At 38.2% G+C, this 15,341-nt stretch overlaps 1 protein-coding gene across 1 annotated transcript in view; it reads right to left on the bottom strand.

Annotated features, from left to right (window-relative positions):
* LOC111874679 (integrin beta-PS) overlaps nucleotides 1-15,001 on the bottom strand; it is a 47,735-nt gene extending 32,734 nt beyond the window's left edge. Inside the window, exons 1-7 of the mRNA XM_033755558.1 lie at nucleotides 14,979-15,001; nucleotides 13,971-14,027; nucleotides 12,850-12,982; nucleotides 12,170-12,347; nucleotides 6,390-6,615; nucleotides 3,027-3,111; nucleotides 2,732-2,902 (exon numbers count right to left, since the gene is read on the bottom strand). Coding sequence (XP_033611449.1) covers nucleotides 2,732-2,902; nucleotides 3,027-3,111; nucleotides 6,390-6,615; nucleotides 12,170-12,347; nucleotides 12,850-12,982; nucleotides 13,971-14,027; nucleotides 14,979-14,992 — 864 coding nt within the window. The 5' untranslated portion in view covers nucleotides 14,993-15,001. The remainder of the gene's footprint in view (nucleotides 1-2,731; nucleotides 2,903-3,026; nucleotides 3,112-6,389; nucleotides 6,616-12,169; nucleotides 12,348-12,849; nucleotides 12,983-13,970; nucleotides 14,028-14,978) is intronic.
* Nucleotides 15,002-15,341: the final 340 nt, after the last annotated feature.

Here is a 15,341-nt window from a genome sequence, read left to right as displayed (position 1 = left end):
GACAAAGAGTCCTGCTCAATGCAAGCCAGTTTGGTTTTCGTGCACGTCACAGTACGACATTGCAATGTATGAGGCTGGCGGACCACGTGACCCTGAATTTCAACAATAAAATGTCTACGGCTGCAGTGTTCTTGGACATCGAAAAAGCCTTTGATACCACGTGGCACTCAGGATTGCTGTATAAGTTATCAAAATTGGAATTCTCGAACAGTTTGACCAAACTTATTTTGTCCTTTCTTTCTAAACGTAAATTCAGGGTCTCAGTTGAAGGCAAAATGTCAACGCCAAGGGAAATGCAAGCAGGGGTGCCACAAGGTTCTGTCCTTTCCCCCACCCTTTTCAACTTGTTCATAAATGATGCGCCCCAAACTCATGGGGTTCACCTGGCCCTCTTTGCGGAAGACACCTGTCTATATGCGACAGATCGCAAGGAGGGTTTTATTGTTAGAAAACTCCAGCGCGGTCCCAGCTCAATGGAGACCTGGTGTGAGCGCTGGAATATAAAAATTAATGAAGATAAGACTCGGGGGGTCTACTTCTCTCATGGTCGTCGACCGCCTGAGTCTTGTCTTACTCTAAATGGAAGAAATATTCCATTTGTAAATAGTGCAAAATATCTAGGTGTAATCTTTGATAAGAGAGTTACATGGAGATTGCACATAGAAATGATCGAAGCCAAGGCCTTCAGAACATTCATTAGAGTATATTCCCTATTCAAAAGTGAGTGATTGAGCGCTAACATTAAATTGACCTTCCACGAAACTCTTATTAGATCTGTAATGACTTATGCTAGTCCTGCCTGGGAGTTTGCGGCAGACACCCATCTAGTGAAATTGCAGCACCTGCAAAACAAGGTTTTCCGCACCACTGGCATTTTTCCAAGGCACACACCGGTCCGCGAATTGCACATGGCACACAAAATTCCATACATATATGATTACATAATAAAATTATGCAGGAAACAAGCAGAAGTCATACAAAATCATGAAAATGAGAATGTTCGCATTATTGGTCAAGGTCAAGCCCGACATAGAAAGTATAAGAGGCTTAAACTTGGCAGCGGCCAAGCATACGACCATTCAAGTGACTAGACTGCCGTGGTAGCAAATAATACTAGAAATGGGGCATAATCTGCTGTACAAAGCCTGGATTGACAGAGGCTTTGTATATATCATACATAAAAATAGTAATTTAGACTAGAATTAAATTGTAAATATGTGTCAATACTGACATGACTGACTAAGATTGACAAATGACAGACCCAACCTCTCGTCAGAGAGGGCGCCCCAAATGGACAGGACAGCAACTTTCACAAAGAAGAAAACATCTGGTCATGAGCCTCAGCTGGGGCTTGACACCAAGACAGACAGACTGACTGACCGTCAGTTGCAACATGACCTTGACTTTGAAGGTGCAGCATTGACCTAGGAGTGAGTGTTGTCTGTTAGACCGGCAAAACAGCGTGTAAGTATGTGGGATGTTCCCACAAATGAATTGGAAAGGACGTAAAAGGAAGGGGTTATGGTCTAATTTAAGATAATATCCAGATATTTACCTGGAGAAACAAAGGCCTAAATATGAAGCAGAAAAGCTAACCAGTTCATTTGAACATGACATTTAATTGACAGTTCATGGATAGGAAGAAAAATCATCACTAAATAAAAGACATTAGCTGTGTTGCTAGTACAGCATCCAGCTTTATCTTCTGCCACATGAGCTCAAGTTCAAAGCCTTGCCAGCAGGTGTGTAATCTGTGGTGATTAAAGCATCAATAAAGTAGGTTTTTAAACTTCTACCAACATACTATGGCACCAACACTGGTCCATCTCCTCAAATCAACCATATGTATGCCTACTCAAGCCACTTGATGAGATGTCATATACCATAAAGAACACAATCACAAAAGCTGAACATTTGCTGCCTATCTTACTAGATATGTTTTTTCACTGTTTCCATCTCCTCACAAATCAGCAAATTATTCATGATAGAAAGCCGAAAGAAACTGAAACATTTTAAGCCAAATATATAATCCTCACAATGTGTTATAACATTTGAAACATTAAATATACAAGGTATATCAAAAAGGAAGCCATGACCTAAAACACCAACTCAGGGATGAAAACATATATGATAATGATGGTACTTGCAATATCATCATAAACTCAAATAGTTTCACTGACATAAATTGCACACACATTCTAACTGTAGTTAACAGACAGCACCTTTGATTATGTGTTCTTTAATCACTACATTTTCTACCATACAGCAGAAAGCACATACTGTGTTATGGTATGCAGAATTTGAATCCATTATTCAAGTTCAACATGAGTTTAGACAAATGGTTTGAGACCACGTGATGAAAAGGGCATTAGGAGATAGTACAAATTATTTTAAGAGACCGACAGTGTGGAACAAAGTCCTGCTGGGTGGCCTACGGGATCTGATGAAGGTGTGGATCATGTTAGGCAGGTTTTCATACAGAGGCCAAGCAAGTGCAGGATTACAGGTACCATAAATGGCTGTGACTGTCCACAGAATTCTTCGAAAGAATGTACATGTGAAACCATGCAAATTGCAGGAAGACCAGGAACTTACAGGATGTGACAGTGCACTTTTTACAAGGGAACTAATAGTAAATTATTGACAAATGTCAAGGTAAGTTCCACACTAGATGAGAACTTTAATTTTATTACTTTAGCAAATGGTTAATTTCAAAGTTCTCAGAATTTACCTTTCCATCACCTGCTATATGGAAACCAGTGTCAGTGGAGAAGACCAATAGTTTGCGAGCATTTCGCCTCCATCCAATTTCCTCTGAGCAAACCACAGACTGCATCAAGGCATCAAGTCCTCCCTCTGGTTCATCCACATTTCCAGACACATTTGCAGCACTAACCTCAAGCTGAAACAAATCAATGTACAAACTCATGTGCAAAAACATACATACATTCAAAGCAATCTCATGTTTTGTTGCAGAAGTAACAATCACTAAAGAAGATAATGAAAAAGTTATAAATTGTACTTACTAGAAATTGTGTCACATTGTCACTAAGCTTCATGTGGTTGTGAAATCCATATGGAGATTTGCAGTTTTTGCAGGGTGCTTCCAATCTGCATAGTGATTACAAAATGATGAATTAAACTGGTTGTGAAAATCTTGTTGTTTTCAATTTACTACAAATGTTTGACTTCACTTACTATTCACAGTCAAATTTTAAAGCGGATAGTTTCATGCTTTGTATTTCAAAATTATTTCCCCGTCTATCAATACAAGTGTTGTACATAGTATTTTTTTGTCAGATGGATTTAAAATATGCTTCAGAATTTATCATTGGTGTACAGAAGATACATATAAAATAAATAACTGGCATGCAAAGAACTGATAACAATGTGTAAACTTGGAGGGATGTGTAACCAGAGATTGAAAGATATGATACTTTTGAATGACAACTCAGAAGTGCTGAGTGAGACATTTTATTTAAAGCACTCTTTCAGCAGCAGCCGGGAAGGGTGAGGAAAGATACAACAAGCCTGGCTTCTAATCAAATGGCTATACCATGTTCATCCCAAATATACTGCAACATACATTACGTTCAATGAACAATCAGAAATGACCAAAAAGGTGAAATTATAAAGCACTGCATGAGAGTTACATTCAGAAAAGACCCAAACTAAACTCCAGATATTTGAATGGCTGTACAAATTCAGTTTCTCATGAATCTCCTCACTTAGTCTTCGTAACTCAGTACTCCAATTCTTCCTAATCATTTTGAGCTCATGCGCATATAAACTTCTGATTTCAGAGGATAAATAACCTCTACAGCTCATACAGCATACTAAGAAATGTATGAACTATAAATATATTAATGTAATCTTGTATCAGTACAATATTATTATAATTTACTTCTTCATATCTCTAAATGGATAATTTCACTGACATAAAGTCTGTATATATCACTTATCTTAAATAAGAGAACTGTTTTACTTCTATAGCCTTCTCCATTTACCATTTGGTTATACCCTAACACAGTTCATATAATAAACCATACACTCAAGAGCATAAGATACACTTCTTTCCTGGAAAATGGTTCCTAAAATTTATAAGTATCTTATAATCCAAATATGCAGAAAGTCTTTTACCTAAACTTTTCCCTCTAAAACCTGAATACATCTTCATTGCATATTGTAGCATGTAGACCAAATGCTGGCCAATGATCACAAAAGAAGCAGCTATACAACCGCTGTTGCTAAGTAACAGTTTTGCAAACAAGCAAGCTTCCAGGGCAACAATTGCAGAGCAATAATGGAACAGTATTTTCTCTGCAGTCTGTGCCAAGATGTTATAAACAGGACAGTCTAGAGTTAGTTAGTTAGTCAGTCAGTTAGTTGGTGAGTAAGTGGATGAGTTAGAGGACTGCTGCGGTAGAGTCGTTGTGAGCTGTTGCTGTTAGATGCTAGTAACCGAGACCGGGGACAAGCCCAGAGGAGGGAGAACATCAGTCATTGGAAGCTGCTACCAAACAGCAGCAGTGAAGACAGACTGAGAACATTAGTCTGTGTGTGATAGTGATACTGTAAGTGTGTGGTACCATTTCTATGCAAAGATCGCAAGAAGGGACATGTGTGTTGTTTAGTAGTGGTCGGTAAACACATCAACAATATCTGGGCTATCACTTGGCAACGGCTTATTAGAACAACAGAAAAACTGTTGGAGGCAGTGTTTTCTGCTGGGTCCACCCCGAGGCTATACAGCAAGGACCCCAGGACAGCTGAATTAGTTCAGCTGTGGGATATTCGCCAGACAGTAATAACGTGAGTGCGGGAAGTTGAAGAATCTCCACTGTTAGAAGCCATTACTAGGGAAGGGTTGTTGGAGATAAAGTAGGCTGGGAAAAGACTCAGCCTGCAGTGATTTGTAAAGTATAGAGATCAGCGATAATGCTGTAATTATTTGCAGTTCCAAGTGGTCAATAAATCCAATTCACCAATCCAAACCCCATCTATAGTCAAATTCCTAAATCTTGACAATATGTAAAGTGTAGTAATGAGCTGTGTAAGTATACAATAAATCTGATCATCAATCGAAAACCAGTCTACAGTCACAATCACATATGTGAAAATATCATAACAGTTTAATAAATATAATTGAATTAAAATGTTGCTTGAATATTATTCATGTATTGAATCACATCAACTTTCATTTACTTCTCAATAAAACCTAATTAAATTACATATTGTAAGATTTGAGGCTTTCACGGCGGTGACTATGAAGAAAGCAGTCTTCTGGGATTTGGCACCGTGTATATGTGGTGTTAACCGACGTTTCGGAGGAACGTATCGCCCCCATCTTCAGGGTAGAAGAAAAAGTATAAGAAATCTGCAAGCGACAACACCGTGAGAAACGGTAAAGCAGACTGTGGAAATATTTCCAGATTGCAGATTTCTTATACTTTTTCTTCTACCCTGAAGATGGGGGCGATACGTTCCTCCGAAACGTCGGTTAACACCACACATACACGGTGCCAAATCCCAGAAGACTGCTTTCTTCAAATTACATATTTAACATTGTCATTATGTAAGAATCTGTATTCCTTAATAAGAGGAAGGAAAATGAACGAACATCAAGAGTAAGTCCTGTTAGGTTCCAGATAGAAATTGTTACAAACTCATTCACACTACTTACATTTCATTAAATATTCATCTCGCTGAAGAAGGTTTCAAACAGAAGTTACAGACCTTATAATATATAATGTGGCATGTAGACCTGTTGCTAGGCAACAAGACAGTCAGTCAGTCGAGAGTTGCTGTAGCTGAGGCTAGGACAGTTCAGGAACCCAGGGGAAGGGGAATGTCTGCCATTGGAAGCCATTACCAGAATACTGGTGAAGACATATCAGGCTCAGAAGACTTTAAGTGTGTGCTCTAGTGAATTGTAAAGTGTGAATTAGTTAAATGGTTATAATTACATGTAGCCACGGATCTGTAAGAATTCAATAAATCCAATTACCAATTCAAAATCCACCTATAGTCACTCTGTCACATGACAACTGGTGTCAGAAATGCCACAATACATATATTTTATGTTATGAACACATATTTTACACAGTGGGACATTTCTGAAGAAGTTCATAGGTTTTATTTTAAGGTATAACAGGGCTTATATGTGACAATTATAATCCCAAAATAATTTTGTTAGATAAACTTAATGTAGAAGTAAAGTAACAAATTTCATTAAAATTCATTCAGCACTTTCAGAGATTACATGCACAATACAGCTTTCCTGTGAAATGCTCATCTTTATACACTTCATGTAAGTAATGTATAACAATAACAGAATAGTTAGTATATTTTCAAACTCTGTAATTTTAGTAGAAGAAAATAGTTCATACTTGGCAGGTATAGTGCTCGTGTATGGCCTGGAAACCTTATCGACAAAACTCCCAAATCCCAGCCTGAAATCTGATGTGAACTTTCTCATGAGCTCTTCCAGGTTCCATCCAAGAGTTTGCAAAGTGTCTTTATCATCCTTCATTGAAAAAGACAAGTCCATGAGATAATACAAATCCACTGGATATTCAGCACGTGCATATTTCAGAGTAATGTTGATTGGATCATCTGCAAATCAGAGTAAACTATTCTTAGGGCTCATTTTGTGCCTCTGACAAGCAAGCTGCATTTCATTAACTACAGTTCAGACTATCTTAAGAAAGAAGGCACAATAGATCATTGTGGTTGCAGTGCAAGGGCCAAGAAGGCCCACCCCTTATGCATTCATCTTAAGAAAGAAATAATATATGAATGAGAAGGGAGTCATTCACATCATAACCCTTGGTATCAAATATCAAGTTTTCAAAACAATGTGAGTGTTGTAAGATTTGAGATTCTCACAGCAATGATTAGGAGGCATACTGTTCTCTGGGATGTGACATCATTATTATGATTATTATTATTTATTTCATCCATAGCTGTAGAGAATTACAATTAGTCATGTCAAATAATAACAACTTTTCATAAAGAATAACATAACATTCACACGGTGATTTATCACTATAATATAGCAATACATTTCAAAGTACTTTTTTAACTTAATTTAAGAATAATAAATACTCCAAAAGAGACATAAGAATAAATATTGTGATGTGAATGGCGCAACGCTCAGTAAACACCCCCCCTTCCCGCGCGATGACATAACAGCACTTCCCATTGTGACGTAACAGGTCACTACTGTTGAGAATCTAGTAATGTAAAAATGTTCATGTTGTTAATAGTGATCTATATTCATTTGTTTTTGTTTTGTATTACAATAAAAAGTTTTCTTCTCATCCAATATGGCTGTTAAGTGATATGTAAGCATGACACAGAGAAAATCAACAGGTTATGGGCCCAGATTTGCTCAAAAACTAAAAAAAAAAAAGTAAAGCTATCCCTGTACCAGGCCACGAAGGCCCATAGGGTTGTGAGACGTTGAGGGTCCCACATTATCTAGACAATCGGCTCAAAGATGGCAGTAAGGTTGTCAGCCTTACGCGCCAGCTGCACTTTACTCCCCAGGAAAATTATTTAATTAATTAATGGTACTCATTTCTGTTAGAGGTTGAGTAAAGGAAAGAAGAAAAAAAAAAAAGGAGAAGACAAAAGAAGAAGAATAACAAAAAAATGGCAACTACAGGGACAGAAGAGGTAACTCATCTGCCAAAACTGAAGGAAACCGACTCATTTCCAGTGTGGGATTTTGAAATCAAGATTCTGATGCATGCAAAAGAGCTGATAAACATCGTTGATGACAGCGACCTGTTAAGTGACCAAGGAAGAGACGAAGAAAATATCCGGCAGGTGAGCGGCCCTACACGCCCTGCCCTCAGCCCTTTGGCTGAATACTGGTCAACATTTACACCAGATAAACCACCAGCACCAGAGCTACGGTTTCGCTCCGCCCCGTGGGACGACTTACTTGAGGAGTATGATGTTCAGCTGACTCCGGCAACTTCCACTGCTAGCCACATGGAAGTTAACGATGAACAACCTCAACTAGAAGCAGACCTACAAGGTGGTACAACATGGTACACCGTAGAAGAATCAACGTATAATGTAATAGTTGTTGGAGCTGTGGTGCAGTCCGTTGTAAACCACAATAGGCCCGTTAGGGCCGCCACCATTTCAGCCCATGCAATGGGCTTGGTGTTGCTGTATTCTCTGACTAGCTGCTGTTGTGGAGGTCCCAGTGACAAGGCTGCCAAGGAGGATGGTGTCGCATCTGTATATAGCTGTCTCGACTGCAGAGGCGGGCGTAGATGGCGAACAGTGGAAAGCACTCCTGCCTGATGCAGATCAGTGAGCCACATGGTGTTGTGGTGGAGCATTAGCTGGGCTAAAAACTGGAGCCATCCCATAGCCCAGGTTAGCCAGGAAAGGTAGCCAGCTATCCACAACAAATCTTGCTGCGAGGCAGTCGGTACCAATTGTATGAAGTGTTGTAAATGCGCTAGGCATTTAGACATTGGACAAATTGTACCTGCACTGGAGTCTATACACAGTCCTAAGTAAGTCAGGGTTGTGGTAGGCACAATCCCAGTCTGGTCTCACCAAAGGTGCGACCCCTCATCCGCAGAAGAAGAGGATGACAAGCATGAGCCACAGTTCCAATGGCAGGAACTGACAGCAGAACTTCCGACTGCGCCTCGCCTGCCTCCCGAGTCGACACCAAAGGTTTACAAGCTCACACGGGAGGTCAGATGCTGAGCATCCTTGATGACAACGGGATCTGCACGACATACAAACAGTTCTGCACCTGCTGGCCGCCTGGGAGACTCTGCCTCCTACTACGCAAGACTATGCAGCCCACAGGTTGCATCTGCTCTACATCGCGATTACCAAAGGATGGCCAGCGGCACTGTATTACGACCAACAAGGGGCTGACGAATTTCTCAACATCGGGCCTGAGTTCTGGACACAGTACCAACCACCTCCTTGGCCCAGAGCGGCCCAGCAGAGGACAGCCCGAGCCAGGGGTCAGCCTTCCACATGCCGGGCACAGGGAGGACAACCTAGGACCATACTCTGCAGATGACGATACACTACCAGTAACCGACCAACTACGGGCCAGGTTTCAGGCTACAGAAGATCATGAAGCACTACTATGGCAGCTAGTAGCACATCATCCATGTATAATACCATAAGTGCTTAATTCACTTTATATTTTATTAGTACTACATAATGAGAAAGATAGAGAAACACGTGAAGAACCACACTGTGACATGCACAACCGCGAAAGAAATGTACGACACCTTGAAGCAAATTTATCAGCAAGACACCTCTCAACAGAAGTGCCTTCTGCTACAAGACTTCTATAACTTCCAGTATGACAAAACTAAGGATATGATGACGAATATAAGTCATATGCAGAACACTGCTTCAAGCTTCATCAACTGAACCAAAACGTTGATGAAAACATGATCATGACAAAAATAACAACAATTCTACCAGAAGACTACAAACACTTCAGCACCGCCTGGGACTCAACAGCAACCGTGGACAGAACCCTTGACAACCTGGCGGCCAGACTGATGTTGGAAGAATTGAAATGCAAGATGACGACTAAAGAAGAGGAAAGCATAGCTTTTAAGATAGTAACTAAAACCAAAAGTAAAACCCCTTTCAAGTGTTTCAATTGTAATCAAATAGGTCATGCCCAGATCAACTGCCCTAACAAAGGTAAGGGAAATTGCTCTATCTGTAAAATGAATAATCACTCTGAAAAGGAATGTTACTTTAGAAATAAGGACAATGATACAATAAAACAATGTACAGTATGTAAGAAAACGAACCATTCTGAAAAGGACTATTTTAAAGATAGGAATATAAGAAGCAAGGTCAATTTTCTAGCTGAAGCAGCAGAAACCCACATGAGTGATGCAAGTGAAAACGACAAAATGTATGTAGTGGATAGTGATATCACATGTCATATGACAAATGTGAAGACTGATTTGATACATACTAAGCAGTATACTCAATGTATAAAGGTAGCAAAGAAAACTCAAAGTACGACTGCAAAAGAAATAGGGAATTTGGAATTTAAAGAGTGTAGTGTGAAAAACGTTTCATATGTTCCAGAACTCAGCAAAAACCTGCTGTCAGTGCACTGTATTACAGAACATGATGGGAAGTGTTGTTTACAAAAGAGAAAGTCCAGATACTCAAGGACAAAAATGTTGTAATCGAAGGAAAAAAGGATGTAAATGGATTGTTTGTAATTAACTTTAGCGCGAGGAATGAAGCTATGATGACTCAGCAAGATGTAAGTGTAGAGTGACACAGAAAGCTAGGTCACATAGGTTATTCGAATCTTAGGAAACTACAAGAGATATGCCAAGGGATACCAGAAAGTGTGAGCAAGTGTAAGAATTTTGATATATGTTCAGTTTGTATACAGGCCAAACAAGTGAGACTCCCATTTGATACAGAAAGAAGTAGGGCTGGAAAGCCATTAGAGATAATTCATAGTGACGTGTGTGGACCAATTGATCCCACCACTTAAGATAATAAGAAATATTTCCTTATGTGTGTGGATGATTATATGCATTTTTGTAAGATATAACTGTTAGAAAATAAGAGTTAAGTGTATACCTTCTTGAAGGAATATGTAAATGAAGCTGGTGTCACTTCAATACATGAGTGAGAAGAACAAGGTGCGACAATGGAGGGGAATATAAGAACAACACCTTGAGAGAATGGTGTAAGAACAAGGGGATTGTAATGGAATTTATTGCACCACATTCGCCTCAGATAAATGGCACTGCCGAAAGGATGAACCATACTACTGTGGAAAACGCAAGAGCATTGATTTTTTACTCAGGTTTAAGTAAGAGGATGTGGGGTGAAGCTGTACTCACTTCTGCATACCTGCTAAACAGAAGTCCAACAGTGACAGTGAATGGAATGCCAGCAAAAAATTGGTATGGTAAAAGACCAGATCTGACTGGATTGAAGATTTTTGGTTCAGAAGTGTACACTAAAATTCTCGGACCACTGAAAAAGTTGGACAGTCATAGCAAGAAAGGAATATTCATTGGATACAACACAAATGGCTGCAGAATATGGGATCCAAATACTGAAAGTACTTATGTCTCCAGAGATGTGACATTCACAAGTAAACCTGTGACAACAAATAAACAAAAGGAAATGGAAAGAGTGACAGATCCAGAAGACATGCCAAATACTCCAGATCAAGAAGACAGCGAAATGCAGCAAGAACCCGAAGCTGACAACAATGAAGAAGACCCAACAGATACTGAAGAGGATGAAGAAAATGAAAATGCTGACCACAAGGATAATGGAAGAAAAAACAATGGACAAAACGAACATAGATATGCATTGAGACCAAGAAGAAACATTCAAATGAACCCAAAGTACCGAGACTATCATACAGAGAGTCAAAAGGAGGGTATGCTCACCTATACATATGACAAGTGCATGGAGAGTGAAGACAGCGAGAAGTGGAAGAAAGCCATTAAAGAGGAAAAGGATTCGCTCTACCAAAACAAAACTTGGATATATGTAAACAGAGAGAAAGCAATGGGCAAGAAAATTCTGACCAGTAAATGGGTTTTGAAAATAAAGGCTGATGGAAGACACAAAGCCAGACTTGGTTTATAAATTTTAACTTAAATAACAAAGAATATCATACAACAAAACATCAACCAAGCTGAAGATGATGTTTCAGATACTGTAAGCTCTTGTGAACAGGTGATAAACGTTCAGTTCCATAAAATGCTGGGAATATCTTGACTAGCTGAGCTACTACTGGCTTTTCAAGGACGCATATTCCTTTGTAGTTAGTTAATTTCATACAGTGTAACAGGCAAATGTTTCTTGCTGCAAGAAGTATGAAGACTACACCATCAAATATAAATTCTGATGCAGTGACTTAGCATGCAGCGTGGTTTAATTGGGCAGTGTGTGTGGGGGACGGCATCCACCCAACACCCCCCCCACACAAAAAAAATCAGGTAAACAAAAAGAAAAGAATGCCATAACACAGAATCTTCAATTAGTAGATGACAGCTATTCAACTGTTCAATAAATTGTTTCTTGTAAAAGCTATATGCCATCAACATATAATCCTGTTACTCAGATTAATATTTCAATTAAAATATTATTCAGTTCCACTTACTGACTCTCATATTGAGGTACACTTCCTGTGGAGTTATCTGAATGACTTCAGACACATTGCTTGTATATGAGACAAGTGGCTTCTTCCTAAGCTCTGTGTAATTAGTGATTTGATCTATAATGTAGTTTTTATCACAGTGGTCTTTTCTCTGGCTACACCGCTGTTGCTCTGTTTCATTCTGCAAACAAATAATTTGGTATCTTGTTCACTCTTGCTTAACTGATGTTATGGTTTTGTGTTTCATTGTTTAGCTGTAGCGCTAACAGAGATTATATGAGAGAAGGGTATAATTATGAATAGAAGTCTTTATTAGAAACAGACGGTAAGTTATGCAGTCATGAAGTGCTTGTACAGGATACATCATTCTGACTGTGTCACATGACTGCAGGTAGGTAGGTCCTAAATTTGTTTGCAAAGCATCACTGCAGAATTTCATATAAAATTGTAAGCTTTTACTTCTTCATGTAAATGCTGACTGAAACATGAAAAACCCTAGTCACTATAGCCAGCATCCACGATGAAATTTGAACCCAGCATCTCCCAAATACAAAATTAGAGCATTACCTCTTAACCAACTTGTTTGATAAGATAATTCTTGATTTAAGATTTTCTATAGACATGACACACTTTGAACACTACTGAATGGAACACTGTACTGTCAATTTGATCCATTCACATACCAGCAAAGGATCACTACACCAAAAACATTTTGGTTCCTGGATACAGGCACCACAAGTCTGCTTCAGGCTGCAAGGATCTTCCTTCATTACAGCACAAAATGGTATACACAACAATGCAACTATGAGAGTAAAACTGAAACAATAATGTTACAATAAGAACTTGTATGTCAAAGTACTTTACACTTCGGATTACTGAGTATCTGGACTTTGTCCACTGTCTGAACACCAGGCACTGGATGAGGCCCAGAATTTCAGTAATGAATGGTGTCATATACTATTATGAGACCACTTGAAATTTTACAATATTATATTTAAGCATCCTGTTGCACTCCACACGATAAATGATATAATGATACAAATTCCGTCCCAAGTGCAAGCAATATATTATGTGTCCTTGATCTTGTTCCTCTACACTACATGTTTCGGCCTCAGACGGCCATCATCAGGTGTATAACACTCATGTCGCTGTCACACTGCACTCAGCCCAAAATTTAACATTTAAAACACTTTCCTTGTTATTATCAACATCTACTTCGTTGATATCTGTCTGGTTTGTAGATTATTTTACACACGTTAATTTTGACATACCTGTAGTAGCACTATAAAATCTTTAGTTCTAATTTTAAAATACTTTAAATTTTTTTTTTCTCTAAATTTTAAAATTTAAAATTGTTAGGGTTACTTGCCCTATGTCTAAAGTGCTGCAGTGGCTAGTTCTTGTTTCAACACTGTATAGGTGTTATCCTGTGTGTGTGCCGCTGTTATTCTTTACACGTAGTAAAAATTAATGTGTGTAAAATAATCTACAAACCAGACAGATATCAACGAAGTAGATGTTGATAATAACAAGGAAAGTGTTTTAAATGTTAAATTTTGGGCTGAGTGCAGCGTGACAGCGACGTGAGTGTTATACACCTGATGATGGCCGTCTGAGGCCGAAACATGTAGTGTAGAGGAACAAGATCAAGGACACATAATATATTGTTTGCACTTGGGACGGAATTTGTATCATTATATCATTTACCTTGAAATTTTGTTTTATACTTACTGTATTTCCTGGTGTACAAGAAAAAGCAGATTAGGAAGGAGAAATTACAAAATATTTTTCTTCTAAACCTTACCAGTATATAAGATGCACTGCAATTCTGGAGGCCATTCTGGAGGTGAAACACTGTCTTCTACAATGGTAAATACATATTTATAATTCAAAATATTTAAATTTATTGCCATATTTATTGCCTTCCAAATCTGTTTTGACTGCTTCAATGTAGTGTACTGTACTGTACTGTATATTACAGTGATTCTTTCAAAGGAAATGTTTAATTACAGCGTCATGAAGAATCGGCCAATAAGTTATAAGCGAATATACCAGTGCACCACAACTTTATATAATTGCAGCTTTGTATACAAGTACTTAACAATTACAATTCTGAACTGCTAAATAAATCTCATATCTTTCAAAAGATTATTGGCCTATGTAAATACAGCAGAATGTCAATTACCCAAAATAATTAATGACAAAGGTAGTTTGGATAATCAAAATTTGCATAATTCTTATCCACAAGAAGCACTATTATAATAATTTAAACTACAAAACTTTTAAAACAAATGAAACATGAAAAATTATTAAATGTAATTTTAAATTAACGTTTTCAAACACTTCAAATCAAATTTTCAAACACTTTATTTGATAAAGTCCAACAGTGATTATTTTGCAGAAGCATTTCTTGGTTGTGGTGCCTCGGTTAACTGTAAATTTGGAAAAACACCATTCTACACTACATGCATTCTGTAAACCTATCTCTTGCTTATATATAATTTTCATACAATATGTCTCCAAGCCTTCGCCACATATAACCATATTTGGGAATTTCAACAAGTACAAATTCCAACTTATACTTCTAAAAAATGTCTTAAGAAGAATAAATTATTGATGTGAAAGCTACTTCTACCCACATGTTCATGTTATATTCAAAGAACATCTTACATGACTATGGCAATATATACAGACATAATTGCAACAGTAATTTATCACTGAAGAAGCATGCCAAAAAATTCTTTAAAATGTGCACTGGTTGCAAGAATTCATCCTTTTTCTCTATAAATGTAAGTAAAAATAAGTAAGGAACCTCAGGGAATCCATGTATAGAAACTCGTGATTTTAACACACATGAAAAGGCTTGAACTGCTCTACCCAAGCTAACCAACACAATTATGATAGATACATATTGACATATGTTATCAAAGGGATATGGGATGTTTGCATATAATACTGATAAAAGCAAGTAAGGAAGAGAAATGTTTTCTCACTCGGCACAGGAGAGATATCAAGCCCTACAATGATCCTCCTTAATTTCAGACCCACCCAAATCAGGGGACTAGCAACGCGGTCCTTCTAATGTGAGTTTGCCAACACAAGACACTGCATATTGTGACATGTAGACCCATTGCAAGGTAACAGCTGCATATACAGGCAACAGTACAATAGCTCT

Source organism: Cryptotermes secundus, unplaced genomic scaffold, assembly GCF_002891405.2.
Source record: "Cryptotermes secundus unplaced genomic scaffold, Csec_1.0 scaffold56, whole genome shotgun sequence".
Taxonomy (NCBI): domain Eukaryota; kingdom Metazoa; phylum Arthropoda; class Insecta; order Blattodea; family Kalotermitidae; genus Cryptotermes; species Cryptotermes secundus.
The sequence above is the reverse complement of the archived record's forward strand: the minus strand, read 5'-3'. Positions and strand labels throughout refer to the sequence as shown.